Raw genomic sequence first — 17,665 nt, 5'->3', positions numbered from 1 at the left:
TTGTATTTAAATTTTCAGCAACTTGAGTAGTTAAGGATAATCACTTTAGGTCAGTGAGATGGATAAAGGCCAGTAGGCCTGGGGATCTGAGTTTGATCCCTAAGACCCTCACAGTAGAAGGGGAGAACAGAATCCCACAAGTTGTCCCTTCACCTCCACAGTACACGTGCACACACACACACACACACACACATACACACACACACACAAATAAATAAATAAGCAGCAAAAGTTTTACAAAAAAGAATAATATTTACTTGGTGATAATTGAAAACAGGAAAAGATTAATGTCTTCCAGTCATGTTTTTTGTTTTGGTTTTTTTGGGACAAGGTTTCCTTTTTTTTTTTTCTTTCTGTTTTTTTTTTTTTTTTTTTGAGACAGGGTTTCTCTGTGTAGCCTTGGCTGTCCTAGACTGGCTTTGTAGACCAGGCTGGCCTTGAACTCACAGCGATCTGCCTGCCTCTGCCTCCTGAGTGCTGAGATTAAAGGCGTGCGCCACCACCGCCGCCACCACCACCACCACCCAGGCTATATCTTCATCTCTTCAGACTTCAGTACTTACATTATATAAGACTAAGGTAAGTCACAAAAGAAAGGGGGAGAGAGAGAGAGAGAGAGAGAGATCACACTAGGCCAAGACCATTTTTATTAAGATATGTATTTAATTTAATAAAGCATTATTAATAAACTATTATGTAAAAACATCTGGCTGACATCTGAATTCCTCGAGACATTGGTTGTTTGGGCAGGGATAGGGATGGAGCCCACACACAGCCTTGAGCATGTTAATAAAGCCCTTTATACTGAGCTGTCTCAGCATCCCACAGAGATTGCAGAGCGGGCCTCACTACCCTCCAGGCCTGCGCTGGCCTTGAACTCTAGTCCACCTGCCTCCTCATTCTTAGTACTTGGATTACAAGGATGCATCACATCCCACTCTTTCCAGACATTTTAAGTGGCAAAAAATACTAAGAACTATTTGGTAAACTGAGTAACTTCTAAGTAATTTGTTATATGAGAACTCTACTGGCCTAATTCATTGTTCTAATTACTTATTGTCTTATTAAGTAGATTTGATTTTCTGATAATCTGTTGGTCAGGTTGTTTTATCATACCATAATTGCTTTATTCCAAATGAGTTAGCTTTTAGAGAATTCTTAGGCCCTTGATTTTCTAAGCAAAAGAATGGATATAATTTATCAAACCTAACTCTTTTTTAAAAATAGGTTTTAATAACTTTTAATGCAAAACCATTATATTATTCATTTTATGCATACAGGTGTTTGCCTTCATGCCTGTGCCCACATAGGGTGCAGTGACTCTGGAGGGCAGAAGAGGGCTTCAGATCCCTTGGAACTGGAGTTACAGACAGCTGTGACATGTGTGCTGGTACTTAAACCTGGGTCCTTGGCAAGAGCAGCCAGTGCTCTTAACCACTGAGCTATCTCTCCAGCCCTCTATTTCTTTATTTATAGAGTTTTGGCCTTGGTAATTTAATTTCAAAATCAGTTGAGAAACACAATTACCCTGGATAAAATACTGTGTTTGTGTCTGTCAATCCAGCCTCTTTTCAACATACTATCATAATAAACATATTTTAACTCACCAATTTGTATGGATTAAATGACAAGAAAAAATATAGAAAAATTATGGCCGTGCACATTGCTTTCCATAATCGATTTTCAGTTACAAAAATAAAAGTTGCTTTATACTAAACTTTTATCATTTAGGGCCTTTTGAAAAATAAGTGGACAAACAGTTTGTGGTTAAGATAGACTTTTCTCAGAAAACTCTTGGCTTTGCTATTTTACCAACATTTAACTTTTATGTTTCCAGATATTGAACTTTATGTGGATTTGAAGGGAAGAGCTATGTTTTCAGCATTCAGATATTGTGCCATAGACTATTTGCATGAGGTATGGTGCTACTGGCTTGCTGTCTATTTACTAAGACTTCTTGAAAACATATGTGTACCCAGTGTATGATTATTTTCAGTAATCCATAGGTTAATCTGTAGTTTTTTTCAGACTCATTAAAATTACTTTAGGCTTTTTATAGCAACTAGAAAAATAGTTGTTTGTATGTGCATGCATGTGTGTGCATGCATGTGTGTGTGTGTTTGTACACACTCTTGCCATGGCATGCATGTAGGGGTTCAGAGGACAGCTTGCGAGAGTTATTCTGTCTTTCCACTGTGGGTGGGGGGGGCCTGGGATCAAACCCAAGTCATCAACCGTGGTGGTAAGTGCCTTCAACCTCCTAAGCTGTCCCCTCAGCCCTAGTTTCAACTTTTAATATATATTTTAAGTCCACTTTTATAAGGGACTTCTGAATTAAACTAAAACAATTAAACAGCAAACAAGTATGTAACTATCTGGAGAAGGACTTCTGGCAAGTGAGGAGGGCGACTAGTAACATTCTGAAATAGTCTTCCTTGAAAAGACTTGAGGAGTGGTGGTGCATGCCTGTAATCCCAGCACTTGGAAAGCTAAAACTGCAGGATAAGTTTCAGGCCACCTAGGGCTGTATAGTAATACCCCATCTCCGAAAGAGAAAAGAATGCACACATAGAAAGAGTGGGTACAAAAGTAATCCTAGTCATTGTTGTTGGGACAATAATAGCATGTCCCAATGAACCAGATACTTTGTTGTTTTAGTGGATTATGCCATTTGATCAATGTAAGTACTCAGGTGTCAAACACTATTAGCCTACAGGTTTTACAGCTTCACAGTTAGCAAAGTAATGTCCAGAGACACTAAGTAGCTTGTAAAAATGTCAGGGGTGAGTTTCAAGTCCAGGGATATTGTTAATAAGAGGCCATGCAGTAGTAGTTCATTGTTCTTAGGATGCTAATTGACAAATTAAAATTTCATTTTTATTGTTACATTAACCTGCCCCATCCACCAGGGCAAAAAGGTTCCAGTAAATTAAACTCTGTTGTATTTTATAGGATTAAGAAATATATATATGGTCAGCCAAGCAATGGTGATACACACCTTTAATCCCAGCACATGAGAGGCAGAGACAGGGAGATCTCTGCATTCTAGGACAGCTGGGGCTACACAGAGAAACCCTGTCTTGAAAAAACAAACAGAAACAAAAACAAAACAACAACAACAACAAAAAGAAGTGTATATAGCCATCTTCAGGTTTTATTTATTCTCTCATAACTGAGAGACCCAAACATGTAGTTATAACATATGCTTGGGCAGAAATCAGAAGTCAGTGTAGCATTTATTAATGTGTTGGTTAGTTGTAAAAATGCATATATTCAGACATCCTCAAAGATTTCTCCTTACTCGTGCATGGTGCCTTAGTTTCTTGCTGATGTGCTGTACTCCTATGCTGTAATTCAGATGTGATGCTGAGAAATGGCAAATCTTGCAGAAGATGCGAGACTTTATAGAGTCAGTCAATGAAATGCAGTATAAGCCGCTCAAGTAACAGCAGAGACTTAACAGGAAGATCTTGCAAAGATTGCTTAATAGGCAAGAGAAAGGAAATGATCTGAATAGCCAAGGAGTCAGAGATGTCTTGCTAATTCAAAATTTTTCACAAGTTTATCTCCTTTATGATCAAAGAAGAAAATTAGTGCCATCTATATCATCAAATATAGTTCATAAGAAAATTATCCCAAAGACAATTATAGACAGTTTATTAAATATAAATTATTTCTTATAACTTTCTTTTTTAGATGTAGTACTAGGCAAGGTTTTTTTTCTGTTTACATGTTCTCTCTCCTTCCCCCCCCCTCTTTCTCTCTGTGTGTGTGTGTTTCAAGAAGGTTTCTCTGTGTTACTCTGACTGTCCTGGAACTCAGTCTATAGACCAGGCTGGGCTCGAACTCACTGAGAGCCACCTGCCTCTGCCTCTGCCTCCTGAGTGCTATGGTTATAGGTGTGTACCACCACTGCCCAGAGGTCCTCATTTTATAGAGGCAAGATTAAATGATCTTTTATAACAATCATTTTTGGATAATGATAACATCTTGTTAAACGTAACAACTCCAGCAATATAAAACATAAACAAAAAAATCATTTTTTTGTTGGTATGTGGAATTATAAATTCCAAGGGAGGTCAGTCACTGGAGAAGACTTCATAGAGGAGGTACTGCTTAAGCCGAGAAAGATAGCTGTCGCACAGCAGCACCCGGTTTGCAGAGTCCACAGAGCTATTGTAACCGCTGAGTGTTAAGCTGGGAGTTGGGAGGAGAGACAAGTCCATTGCCACAAAGTACTGGGAGTTACAGTTGGGAAGTCAGGGGCAGAGCCAAAGCAGAACTTGAACGCTTCCCAGGTTTACTCCCCCCTGTGTTGGTGGCTTAAGATGGGATCTTGCTATGCAGTCCTAGCTGGCCTACCATTCAGTATGTAGCCCACGCGGGTTTCAACCTAGCAATCCTCCTGTCTCAGCCTCCCAAGGGCTGAGATTTAAGCTGCACCACTGTGGTCACCTTTAATGTCTATTTAACAGAAGAGTTTTCTTCCTTTTCCTTGGCTTTACTTTTGAAATTAGAAGTCGATTTTCAGGTTTTAGCATAGAAAACGAAAGTTAAGACAGTAGCATTATACTGTTAATGGAAGAAAACCTCATTGCTGAGTGATGCACTACTTTTTTTTTTCTTTTTGGTTAAGCACACATATATTTTAGCCTATCATAGAAAAAAACATTTTCAAGACAACTTGCTAATATTATTCTGTTATGTGGTTCTTTAATTTAATATTTTTATGACAAATGTATCACTTTTAAATAAAAATTATATCAGCTTATGACAGTAATATTCTGAATATTGGTAAATAGTATATGTTAAAATTATTTTACTTTTTCATACAGAACACAGTTAAAGAACGGCTTTCCAGACATGCTTTATTGCTTCAAATACCTTCATGTTTAAGTCAAGATAAAAGTTTTATTGATGATAAATATAGGAGTCCTTGGACAAGAGGTATGTTGTTTTTATTTCTAAAAGTTATTTCTGAGTTCAGTGTTGTAAATTAAGAAAATTAGGCTGAGCACTCGGGAGGCAGGAGCAGGCAGATCACGATCACTGTTGAGTTCGAGGCCAGCCTGGTCTACAAAGTGAGTCCAGGAAAAAAAAAAAAAAAAGAAAGAAAGAAAGAAAGAAAAGAAAAGAAGGCTGTATGACTGGGGAAGGAAAAGGAGATCTGAGATGTGAGCCAATTTTGTGTTATCTAAGGCTTTAAAGAACATACAATGGACTTTTCTTGTCTGTTTATTTCTATAAAAACAATAGCCTGAATGCCTATGGGCCCCTGAAACCGTATGTTCAAATTTGACTCCCACTGTGCTTGTGCTTGTGTTCAGAGGGGTCATGAGGCTGGAGAGTGGTGCTCTTGTGCAAGACACCCCAAAGAAACCCATTTCCTTCCTGTCCTAAGAACCGCCATCAGACACTAAATCTGCTGAAATTTTGTTATTGGACTTTCTAACTTATAATGCTATGAAAAATAAATGTTCTTAAATTGAGTTACCTAATCGATAGAATTTGAAGTATAGCAGCTCAAACTGGTTAATAAAACTGCAAATATGAGAAACCATTGGGGCTGGAGAGATGGCTCAGAGGTTAAGAGTACTGACTGCTCTTCCAAAGGATCCGGGTTCAATTCCCAGTACTCACATGGCACCTTACAACTGTCTGTAACTCCAAGAGTGGACACCCTCACACAGACATACATGCAGGCAAAAACACCAATGCATATAAAATAAAAATAAATTATGTTTGAGAGAGAGAACGAGAGAAACAATTGGACAGTCTTAAGAAAAAGAATGTGAGAACCCAAATCATATTTCAGAAAAGACAATTCTTGTTGTCTTAAAAATGGGAAGGTGGGGGTTTAGAGTCAAAGTAGAGACGTGGGGACTAGTAAGACAGCTGAGTGGGTAAGGATGCTTGCTGCCAATCCTGACAGCCTGAGTGGGTAAGGATGCTTGCTGCCAATCCTGACAGCCTTGGAACCCATGGGTGGGAGCTGAGAACTAACTCTGACCTCTACACACATAGTAGCCTTGGAGTACAACCAGAAGAGAATGGGGAATGGAGAAGATGGTGGATTTGGGCAATATTTAAGAAATGTTTGTATAATGTAAAACCTTTATTTTTATTTTTAAAGAAAAGTTTGAGTACCCTGCAAGGAGCAATAGGACTTCCAGTACCAAAAGTACTGCCTGTCTGAAGTAAAATTTACAAGTGAAGCAGTTGCTCAAAGGAAATGGGCTAAAAGTTATTTTTCTTTTCTCTCTCTCTTTCTTGTTGGTTTTTTGGAGACAGGGTCTCTTATGTTGCTCTGGCTATCCTGGAATTTGCCATGTAGACCAGGCTGGCCTTGAGCTCGTCTGATCCATTTCCCTCTGCCTCGTGAGTGCTTGCATTAATGGTGTATGTTGCCATGCCTAGTGAAGAGCTATTTTGCTAATGTGATTTTTTTCAGCATATGATAAAAAGACAGCTTAGAGTCTTTGTTAACATGAAAGGAAAAAAATAATCTAAGAGTAAAGAGGACTAGGATCAAGAGCATAGTTAGAAAGATTGGTTTCAATAGGAGCCAGAAGTCTTTCCTTGCATAGCCAGAGCCATAGGGATCGTAAGGACTCAGCAGTAGGTTGTAGAATTGGTGCTGGAAGACGGTAGTTCTATTTTATATTAATCTTGTATGTAAAGGCAAATAGACAGACATAGGGGAATATGCATTGACGAGTTGAGGGAAGAATGTGTGAAATAGTTGTCATAAATAGCAAGAAAAGCACTTTTAGTAGAAGATGTGTTATTATTCTTGATAGCCATTTGAAATATGACTTACTTTGAAATGAGGTTCTCCATACACATAGGATGCTGAGGATAGAGTTTTCCTAAGTTAGTGCAAGGGCAGGGGACAGGGAGTCAAGTCTTTGTAAGGCATGGGTCCTAGGACTGACAGAGCAACCTGAAGGTTGCAAATGCAGAGGCTGATGGACTGTAGGCATAGTCGTGTTGGAGTTGCAGAGTAACTCTTTTTAAAGATGTATTATTTTATCTTACGAGTATTTTTGCGTGCATGCACAGATATGTGCACCACGTGCATGCCTAGTACAGTGGTGCCCCTGGAACTGGAATATCAGGCAGTTGTGAACTGCCATGTGGGTGCTGGGAATTGAACCAGGGTCCCCTAGAGGAACAGACAGTGCTTTTAACTATGGAGCCAGCTCTCTGGCCCTGAGAGTAGCTTTTATCAGGCTGTTGTTCTGAAAGTAAAGGAGGGGAATGTTAATCTTTTCTTCCTCTTCAAAAACAAAAACAAAAACAGGAAAAAATAACAGCCATGTTTTACTGGGTACTTGTAGTATGTCAGGCATTGTTCTAATTAGCTTGTGTATCTCATCATGTTAAATCTTTCCCACAACACTGTGAAGTAGCTATTGTTCTTAAACATATTTAAGGAAACAGCTATGTAAAGGTTATAAGAGTTACTCAAGACCATGAAGTTAATAAGTAGTAGCTCAAGGATTACGATCTAGGCTGAGTGATCCCCTGACGTGTTCCCTGAACCACTCTCATATCTTCTATGAGCTGTGGATAAGGATGTAACTAACACCTTCCAAGTAACAAACCTAGGCAGGAGCAACATCGAGAGACACTTTGACTAGGATATTACTCACGGTAGCATACGCACTTGTATATTCTGGCACAAGAGTACGATGTGGTCCCTGTTCCTAAGGACTCAGGGACTAATCTGAGAGCTAACATATAGATGCATACAATTTTAATTGAAGGTTGTATATGATTAAGTACCAGAGTTCTACTAGCCATATTATGGACCTTCGAGGAGAGCACATGAGAATGAACTAGGCTTAATGATGGCCTTACAAGGCAGGACAGAACTGATTAACAGGATTATCTCGGAGTATAGTGGTGTCCAGGCAAAGAGAAGCTGTGCAAAGGAGCATGTTATTGGTATAATTCACATGATATTTTCTTGACTGTGACTGAGTTTGGGGAAAGTAGATTGTAATGATGAGAATCAGATACCACTTTGGAGAAGTAATGTGTGAGCAAGTAAAGATAACCCTAGAATGAAAAAGGTGGATGTTAGGCTTTCTTATGTTAAGTGTGAAAGGGCATTTTAGAAGCTAATGTTGGCTCTTCCTTTTTGAACTAAGCTATTCCGGTTCCAGAAATGACAGATCATTCAGTCTTGGATCAGTGGACAACAAGTTTCTGTGTGGAGGATTTTCCTGAAAAGTATGTATCCTTAATCTCAAATTCCCTTTATCCATAAAAGACAAACAGTAAGTTCTTCAGACACCTGAAAATCTCTCTACCTTCTCACACATTTTCTTCTTTAGTCTGAAAAAAGTTCTGATTTCAAGCACAAAGAATAGGCTAATTGGAAGTTATTTATAGCCTCTTTTTATCCTCCCCTCATTTACCATAGTTGAATTGTTATTCTCTTCATTTATATTACAAAAGGTACTAAGAAATTATCCAGTGGTATTATACTTTTAGCCAAAATGTCAATCTTATGAGCAGAGCTCTTTATATTAATATTAAATTTCCTTTAGTAAAAATGCAGGCTGAAGACTATTCCCTAGTGTATTCTGTCAATATTATTTATTATTAGTTCAGACATCTTTCAAATATTTGAATATTTATGTATGTATACAGAATTTAAAAAAAAGAGTTATAGTTATGCCTTCAAGAAACAAAGTGCAGCGGAAACTTAGCAGCGACCCATCACAGTCACTGTGCAAACACAGCAGAAGGTGGAGCATGGGGCCGTGATGAAAGGAGACGGTTGTCCTGGTGTGCGTCGTTAAGGCAGATGCTACAGTTTTCAGTACTAAGCCAAATAATTAGTTGCTTCATTTCATGCAGAATGTGCATCAAACACAGGAGAGATTTCTGTTATCTTTTCTCCATCTTTGTTCTTGCACATCTTGTAGGCAGGAAAAATTTTGGGTCAAAGGATTTATGGGTAGGTTGGTGTCCTTATTCCTCTACTGGAAGTCCTGTCTAGCTACAGAAGGCGGCCACTTCAGGCTCCACATCCCCCACTGCTAGGAGTCTCAGCTAGGGTGTCCCCCGTAGACTTCCCAGGTCCTCCCCGCCCCCAGGTCTCTGGCACGTCCCAGAAATGGCCCCCACCTCAGATTTTCGTTCTCTCCCACCTCTGGCACTCTCTCCTGATCTACCTGCTCCTAATCTCCACCCGGCTTCACTCCCCAGCCCTCCCCATCCAGCTCCCCCCATCCCTCCACCTCCAATGGCAATTTAATTTCCCTTCCGAGTGAGACTCAAGCACCCTCCTTTGGACCCTGCTTGTTACTTAGCTTCTTTAGGTCTGTGGATTGTGGCGTGGTTATCCTGTACTTTATGGCTAATTCCCACGTATAAGTACATACTATGTGTGTCTTTCTGGGTCTGGATTACATCACTCAGGATGATATTTTCTAGTTTCATCCATTTGCCTGCAAAGTTCATGATATCCTTATTTTTAATACTACTAATGTCGAGTAGTATTCCATTGTGTAAATGTACCACATTTTCTTTATCCATTCTTTGGTTGAGAGACATCCAGATTGTTTCCAGTTTATGGCTATTATGAATACAGCTGCTATGAACATAGTTGAGCAAGTGTCCTTGTGATATGGTGGAGCATCTTTTGGGTGTATGCCCAGGAGTGGTATAACTATCTGGGTCTTGAGGTAGAGTGATTCCCAGTAGTCTGAGAAAGCGCCAGATTGATTTCCAAAGTGGTTGCATAAGTTTGCACTCCCACCAGCAGTGGAGGAGTGCTCCCTTTTCTCCACATCCTCACTAGCATGTGCTGTGGTCATAGCCATCCTGACCGGGGTAAGATGGAATTTCAAATTTTGGGTCTAAGGATTTGTGGGTGGGTTGGTGTCCTTATCCCTCTATAATCTCAGGGTTGTTTTGATTTGCATTTCCCTGATGCCTAAGGATGTTGAGCATTTCTTTAAGTGTTTCTCAGCCATTAGATATTCCTCTGTTGAGAATTCCCTGTTTAGTTTTGTACCCTATTTTTAAATTGGATTATTTCGTTTGTTGGTATCTAATGTCTTGAGTTCTTTATATATTTTGGATATTAGCCCTCTGTCGAATGTAGAGTTGGTGAAGATCTTTTTCCATTATGTAGGCTGCTGTTTTGTCCTATTGACAGTGTCCTTTGCCTTATAGAAGCTTTTCAGTTTCATGAGGTCCCATTTATTAATTATTATTCTTAGGGTCTGAGCTGTTAGTGTTCTGTTCAGGGAGTTGTCTCCAGTGCCAGCAAGTTCAAGGCTCTTCCCCACTTTCTCTTCTATTAGATTTAATGTATACCGTTTTATGTTAAGGTCTTTAATCCACTTGGACTTCAGTTTCGTACAAGGTGATAAATTTGGATCTATTTGCATTCTTCTACATGCAGATATCCAGTTAGACTAGCACCATTTGTTGAAGATGCTATCTTTTTTCCATCGTATTGTTTTGGCTTCTTTGTCAAAAATCAAGTGTTAGTAGGTATGTGTATTTATTTTGGGGTCTTCAATTCAATTACATTGATCAACTTGTCTGTTTCTATGCCAATACCATGCAGTTTTTTATTACTATTGCTCTGTAGCGCAGCTTGAAATCAGGGATGGAGATGCCTCCAGAAGTTCTTTTATTGTACAAGATTGTTTTAGATATTCTGGGTTTTTCCTATATGACATGGAGAATTGTTCTTTCAAGATATGTAAAGACTTGTTTTGATATTTTGATGGAAATTGCATTGAATCTATAGATTGTTTTTAGTAAGATGGCCATTTTTACTGTGTTAGTCCTACCAATCCATGAGTATGGGAGATCTTTCCATCTTCTGATATCTTCTTCAATTTCTTTCTTCATAGACTTGAAGTTTTTAAATACAAATTCAATGCAATTCCTATCAAAATATCAACACAATTATCTACAGACCTTAGAAGAATATATAGCAAACCCACAGCCACCATCAAATTAAATGGAGAGAAAGTTAAAGCATTTCCACTAAAATCTATTCACAGCTGTCCTTTCTATCATAGCTGTGCTTGTGAGTTAAGAAGACAGCATGAAAATAACTGTAGGGTCGGGGCCAGCCCTGTAGTCGCTGCTTCCTTGCTTTGAGAAACATAACCTTTAGTAGGTGTGTCCTACTGCTTCTAAACTGGTCCAGCAGAGACAGATTCAGGAGGAGTAATATTCAAACTTGTCTCCCACCTTTGGTCTCCTGCCAAGGCTTCCTGGTGGCTAATCCCAGCTAGAAATCAGAGGGCAAAAGCCTGCTTTTCAGTATTTTGTGTGTATTCCAGATACACATCCTTGATCAGTGTGTGGTTTGTACATGCTCTTGTCCAGTGGCCTGTCTTCTCACTTTCCTGATGGTATCATTGGAAGCACATTTTAAAACTTGGATTTAGTTCAACTTGTGTAGCTTCTGTTGTCACACGTGCATTTGATGTTATATGTGAGAAAAATTTACATACTCCAATGTCATAAGAATTTACCCCTTTATTTTCTTCCAAGAGTTTGCCCTATGACTCTTGAACCCCTTACTGGCTGTTCAATGCAGATTAGTTAGTCTTGACACCTAGACACACAAGCAACAGAAATGGACTCAGCAGGCTGTGTATATATTCAAAGAAGAAGAGGCTATCAACTTGAAAGTTGGGAACATGGGCGAGGCCAGAGGGAGGAAGTGTTAGAATTTGTTTCAATAAAAACACATTTAAAAAGACACAAATACCTCTTAACTGTAACCCAGCAAACAATACAATCCTAAGTACTTAGCAAAGGCTGTAATGATTCAAGCTTTGCCTGTCTAACTTTCTTCTATTCCAGTTACTCTGACCTTACTCTTTCACATGGATCTACCAAGTTTGTTTCCTCCTTTAAGCCTTTATGGCTCAGTTCCCATCATTACTCAGGTAGCTACCGAACCCGCTCTTCCGTGAGCCTTTCACTAGCTGCTGCATTCTCCAAACATACCAGCATTATGGCTGTTACTTGATGTCTTTATATCTTGTTATTAAATACATTTCACTTTTTCCATTGAAATGTTCATCTTCCCTTTAACAGACAAGCTTTGTGAGTACAAGACTTTGTTTCCTAGAATAGAATTAGCACATTGTAGATATTCAACCAACGTCTTAAAGAAATTAATGAATGGTAGTGGGCAAAATGACTCAAAAACAAACGATAGCAAAGGAAAGCAAACACAGTATAGATGGGACATCTCAAAACCACCGCCATTCACAGGTCAGGCAAAGGAGGAGGCTCCAGCAGAAGGAGAACAAGTAACACTGGAAAAGGGGAAGCAAGGAGAGCCAGGAACACTGACCTTCATTTCATCAGTGGCAAGGGAAAGGGAGTTGGCTGGGCGTTTTACCAAGTATTGATTGTGTCAGTGCCTTTTTAAAAAGAGCTAGCTAAAGAAGTAAATTCAGAGGCCTATACTCTCAATAAGTAATATAGATACGGGAATTTTAAGCTATTTCTTCTTTTTTTAAAATCTATTTTATTAATTTATTCATATTACATCTCAATTGTTATCCCATCCCGTGTATCCTCCCATTCCTCACTCCTATTTTCCCCTTACTTCAAGCTATTTCTTCTTGTCCTATATTTTCTTCGAGAGTAAGGGAAAACCAGACATAGTGGTGCACGCCTGTAATCCCAGCACTCGGGAGGCAGAGGCAGGTGGATCTCTGTGAGTTCAAGGCCAGCATGGTCTAAATCCAGGACAGCCATGGTTACACACACACACACACACACACACACACACACACACACACACACACACACACACACACCAAAAAACAAAAAACAAACAAAAATGAGTAAGGGAAAAGTTTTAGAAAGTTTTTTCTATGATCTTCTCCTTTTATTGAAAATGGACTTTTTTCTCACATAATACAGCCTGATAGTGAATTCTCTTCCCTCTGCTCCTCCCAGATCTTCCCGCCCTCCCCTCCTATCCAGATCTGCTTGTTTTCTGTCTCTCATTAGAAAACAAGCAGGCTTCTAAGGATTAATAATAAAATGAAATGTAATAAGACAAAAATTAACACATTTGAATTGGACAAAACAAACAGGATACAAGCCCAAGAGCAGGCACAAGAAACAGACCCATTTGTTCACACCTCAGGAATCCATGAAAACACTGAGCAGGAATCCATAGTATATGTGCAAAGGACCTGTAGGGTAAAGAGAAAGATGAAAAAATATATGTAGATAAAATTAAAACTAGTATGTTACCATTTTTTTAATAAAAGGAAAAGCCTTGACATGACATTGTGAGACAGGAGCCTCCAAGGATGCCTGTGCATTGGCATTTCCTGCTGGGCATGCAGCCTGCCCTTAAGAGTAGTTTGTTTTCCCAGTAAGACTCCCTGGAGAAAACAAAATTTTCATTTGCAAGTGGTTATCAATCAGCTTAATCCAAATAGCTTCTGATTAAGGATGGGGGCATGTGTCCCCACCTCTTTGAGCTCCAGAAACCCATCTGTTACAGAGCTGCGCAGGCCCTGGGCGTGCTGTCTCAGCCTCTGCGTTCATATGTGCATTGGTCATGCTGACTGAGCGGTGGCAGGCACCATTCAGGAAGAACTACAGGGAGCAAGTGAGCTTCCTGGAGATGGCTCACTGTTTTGCATGGCTCAATGGGCGTTCCTTGGCGAGGCGTGTCCCCAAAGGCTTTGTCTCCAGCTGCTGGTGTGCCTTCCCATGCTTGTCCTGTCTGTATTCCTCATCTGTCTGGCATGGTGTGATGGGGCGTGGGGAGACACTCACTGCCTGGAGTCTGGATTGATTGCTTCCTGGGTGTAAGCCCACTCTGTTGGGCAAATTTCCTGCAGATCAACATAAAGATGTGCTTTCATGAAATGATACTGTTTAGATGAATTGTTGATTTTATAATTCCTGATAATGGTTTTATCCAATTCCTGATTTGATTCAAGTACTTTTAAGAAGTTAAAAGTTAGCATAGTTGATAGAAAGTTTAAAGTTAGGATCAAAAGTAGAATAGCAGAGGCTGCGCAGGCTAAGAAGGGTCAGCAAGCTTCCTGTGCCCCCCAGCGTGTGCGCTGCACGAGGAAGGAAAATAGGCGCGGGACAGAGTTAGGATCAAGGAAGGCATTTCCCTCTAGGTTAGGTCCAAGGATGAGATAATTCCCTCTTTATCTGTTTTGTGTGATGATTACTATGAGGTAATTTTTCTTCTTACATAGAAAACTTTGTTTTAGGGAGTTTAAAAAGGCTAAGAGAAAAAAAAAATAAAGTGTGGGTTGTTGGAGCCTGTGGGGTTTACTCCATCCATCCAATGTGTGAATGTGTGTATGTGTGTGTGTGTGTATGTATGTTATGTATGCATGTATGCATATGTGTGAAGTTGCTGGAGCTCTCTCTTTAGAGATTTGCTCCATTCACCCAGTATATGTGTGTTTATATGTGTATGTATGTAAAGTTGTTGAAGCCTGCCTTACTTCATCTACCAAGGGGTGTGTGTGTGTGTCTGTGTGTGTGTGTGCACATGCGTGATGCGCTTGTGCACTAGCCACTACAAATGGCAGCCTAAGCCAGGTGCCATCAGCCACTGGCTTCTAAAGAGTTAAAAGAGTTCAGAGTTCCTCACCATATATAAATAGTGCTGGCCCCATGGGTTCTGGACCCTAAAGAGTTAAGAGTTAAAAGAGTTCAGAGTGACTCACCAGCTAGAAGCAGTACTGGCCCTTGGTTACCAGAAGCAATTTCCCCTCCTCCTTTCTTCTTCTAATCACCAGCTATCAGCCTCTGTTGCCCACTCTACACGCCACCTCAGTTTACCCCTTGTTTCAAAGCTGGCTTTTGACAAGAGGGCCTTGTTTTCTTGGTGTCCTCCATCCCCTCTGGCTTTCTATTCTACAGGGTTCCCTGAGCCCTGAGGGAGGGATTTGATGGAGACATCCTGTTTAGTAAGTCTCTCACTCTGTATAAAGTCTGGCTGTGGGTCTCTGTATTTGTTCCCATTTGCTGCTGAAGAAAGCCATTCTGATGATGGCTGCTCTGTGAGTATAGCAGAACGTCATTAGGAGTCACCCTATTGCTATGTCTTTGTTTTTGTTTTTAGAACAGTGGTATTTGGCTTTATCCTAGGTCCCTAGGCTATCTAGGCTCAGGTTCTAGATAACCAAAGCAGTATCAGGTATAAGTTCCATCTTGTAGAGCGAGACCTAAGTTAAATCAGGTATTGGTTGGTTACTTCATTAAGCTTTGCCACCATTGCACTAGTGTATGTTGCAGACAGTACACCACTGTAGATCAGAGTTTGAGGATGGTTGCTGTTCACATTTCTCCTTTGGTAGTGTGCAGAATACCTTCCTCTACCAAAGACTTTAGGGCTGTGTTTAGGCACCAGCCCAGCTTCTCCATGTTCAGTGGGCTGTGTAGGTGCTGTCTTCAGAAATGGGGCCTTGCTGTCAGTTTGTGGAGAACAACCTATGGTTTTGGAAACAACCTGGCTTGTTTGGGTATTCCCATGGGACCCCTTTGGCCAACAGCTCAATTATATGTAACTCACTCCAGGGACTGGAAGCTTCATTGGTGACAAGAGATGGCCAGTTGGGGCTCTGTATCCCCCATTTTTGGCAATATTGTTTATATCTCCTTAATATATGTATGTATTTTAGGAAGCTTCTACTGTATTAACTTTCCATACTTCCTCTCAAATGGCCCTTAATTTTAGCTTTCTCTCCTTGTATTCCTCCCTTCTCCCTCTTTCCCTTCCCTTTCCCACTTGATCTTCCCTTTCCAGCCCCCACCCCACCCGTACATCATTGTCTGTTTCTCTTCCCTAAGGAGATCTAGCTGCCCCTGCTATCCGAAGCCTGTGGCCCTACAGATTGTAGCGTAGTATCATTGACTTAGCTAATATTCACATGTAAATGAATAATACACCATATTTGTCTTTCTGGGTCTGGGTTACCTCACTTAGGATCATTTTCTTTTCCTAATTCCATCCATTTACCTGTGAATTTATTTTTTAGACAACTGAGTAATACTCCATTGTGTAAATGTAGCACATTTTATTTATCTATTCTTTTAGAGGGACATCTAGGTGATTTCTAATTTCTGGCCATTATGAATAGAGCAACAGTGAATATGGTTGAGCAAGTGTTTCTGTGGTAGGATGAAATGTCCTTTGGGTATATGCCTAAGAGTGGTATAGCTGGATATTGAGGTAGTCAATTGCCATCTTCCTGAAGAATGACAGCACTGATTTCCATAGTGGCTGTACAAGTTTGCACTCCCACCAGCAATGGATGAGTGTTTCCCTTACTCCACATCCTTGCCAACATGAGCTGTCAATTGTTTTATTGGCGTTAGCCATCCTGATTGGTGTAAGATGAAATATCGAAGTAGTTTTGGTTTAAATTGCAGGTATGTGCTTATGATTCTCTGGATTTCTTCAGTGTCTGTTGTTATGCCCCCTTTTTCGTTTCTAATTTTGTTAATTTGGATATTCTCTCTCCTCCTTTTAGTTAATTTGGATAAGGATCTGACAATGTTAATGAAAGAAGCAATTCTTTGTTTTGTTGATTCTTTGTATTGTTTTTTGTTTGTTTCTATGTTTGATTATTTCTCACTTTCTTTTTGTCCTACATCTTCCAGGCCTGCTGTTAGTGCCAGTACGCGATCTCTTTACATATGCACCAGTTCTTTCCTCTTAAAACTGCCTTCACTGTGTCCTACCAATTTCAGTATGTTGTGTATTCATTTTCATTCAATTCTAGGAAGCCTCTAACTTCTCAACTTCTATCTTGACCCATTTTTCCTCAATAGTGATTTGTTTGTTTCCATGAGTTTGTAAGCATTCTTTTGCTCTTGATATCCGGCTTGATGTTCAGTATACATGTTCAGTTTTGGAGAAAGTGTCATTAGGTGTTGGGGAGAAGTATATTCTTTTATGTTTGAGTGGAATGTTATATAAATATCTGTTAGGTTTATTTGGTTTATAACATCCATTAGCTTTTTTGTCTGGATGACCTGTCTACTTACTGATAAGAGTGGGGTATTGAGGTCTTCCCACTATCCGTGTGTAAGGGGGCACTATGTGATTTACTCTATGGTAGTGTTTTGTCTTTATGAACTTGGGGGCCCTTGTATTTGTGGCATATATGTTAAGAATTGCAATGCTGCCAGGCATGGTGTCTCATACCTTTGATCTCAGAACTTGAAAGGCAGAGGTAGATGGATCTCTGTGAGTTAGAGGCCTCTCTGGCCTCTAAAGTGAGCTCCAGGGCAGCCAGGACTGTTACAAAGAGAAACTCTGTCTCGAAAAGAAAAGAAAAGAAAAAAGAGAATTACAATAATGAGTATGTAGTGTCCTTCCCATCTCCTCTATTAGTTTTGGCTGGAAGCTTGTTTTGTCAGAGTCTAAGATGGCCACACCAGCTTTCTTCTTAGGTCCATTTGCTTAGAATATCTTTTTCTATCCCTTTGTCTTTAGGTGATGTCTATCCTTGATGTGAGGGTGGGTTTCTTGGTGAAGCAGAAGGCGAGATCCTGTTTTTGCATCCGTACTGTTAGTCTGTCTTTTTATTGTGAAATTGAGACCATTGGTGTTGAGATATATCTATAAGCAGTATTTGTTGATTCCTTTTACTTTGATCTTTGT

The 17,665-nt window shown here is 39.9% G+C and overlaps 1 protein-coding gene across 2 annotated transcripts in view; it reads left to right on the top strand.

Moving 5' to 3' along the window:
• Nucleotides 1-17,665, top strand: part of SHOC1 (shortage in chiasmata 1) — an 86,717-nt gene that overhangs the window by 2,889 nt on the left and 66,163 nt on the right. For both annotated transcript variants that reach the window (XM_084779869.1, XM_084779868.1), the window contains exons 2-4: nucleotides 1,838-1,917; nucleotides 4,836-4,947; nucleotides 8,157-8,238. In XM_084779869.1, coding sequence (XP_084635995.1) covers nucleotides 1,873-1,917; nucleotides 4,836-4,947; nucleotides 8,157-8,238 — 239 coding nt within the window. In that variant the 5' untranslated portion in view covers nucleotides 1,838-1,872. The remainder of the gene's footprint in view (nucleotides 1-1,837; nucleotides 1,918-4,835; nucleotides 4,948-8,156; nucleotides 8,239-17,665) is intronic.

The sequence above is a fragment of the Acomys minous genome (assembly GCF_964271855.1).
Source record: "Acomys minous genome assembly, chromosome: 1".
In the NCBI taxonomy this organism is placed as follows: Eukaryota; Metazoa; Chordata; class Mammalia; order Rodentia; family Muridae; genus Acomys; species Acomys minous.
This window is presented reverse-complemented; position numbering and strand designations above follow the sequence as displayed.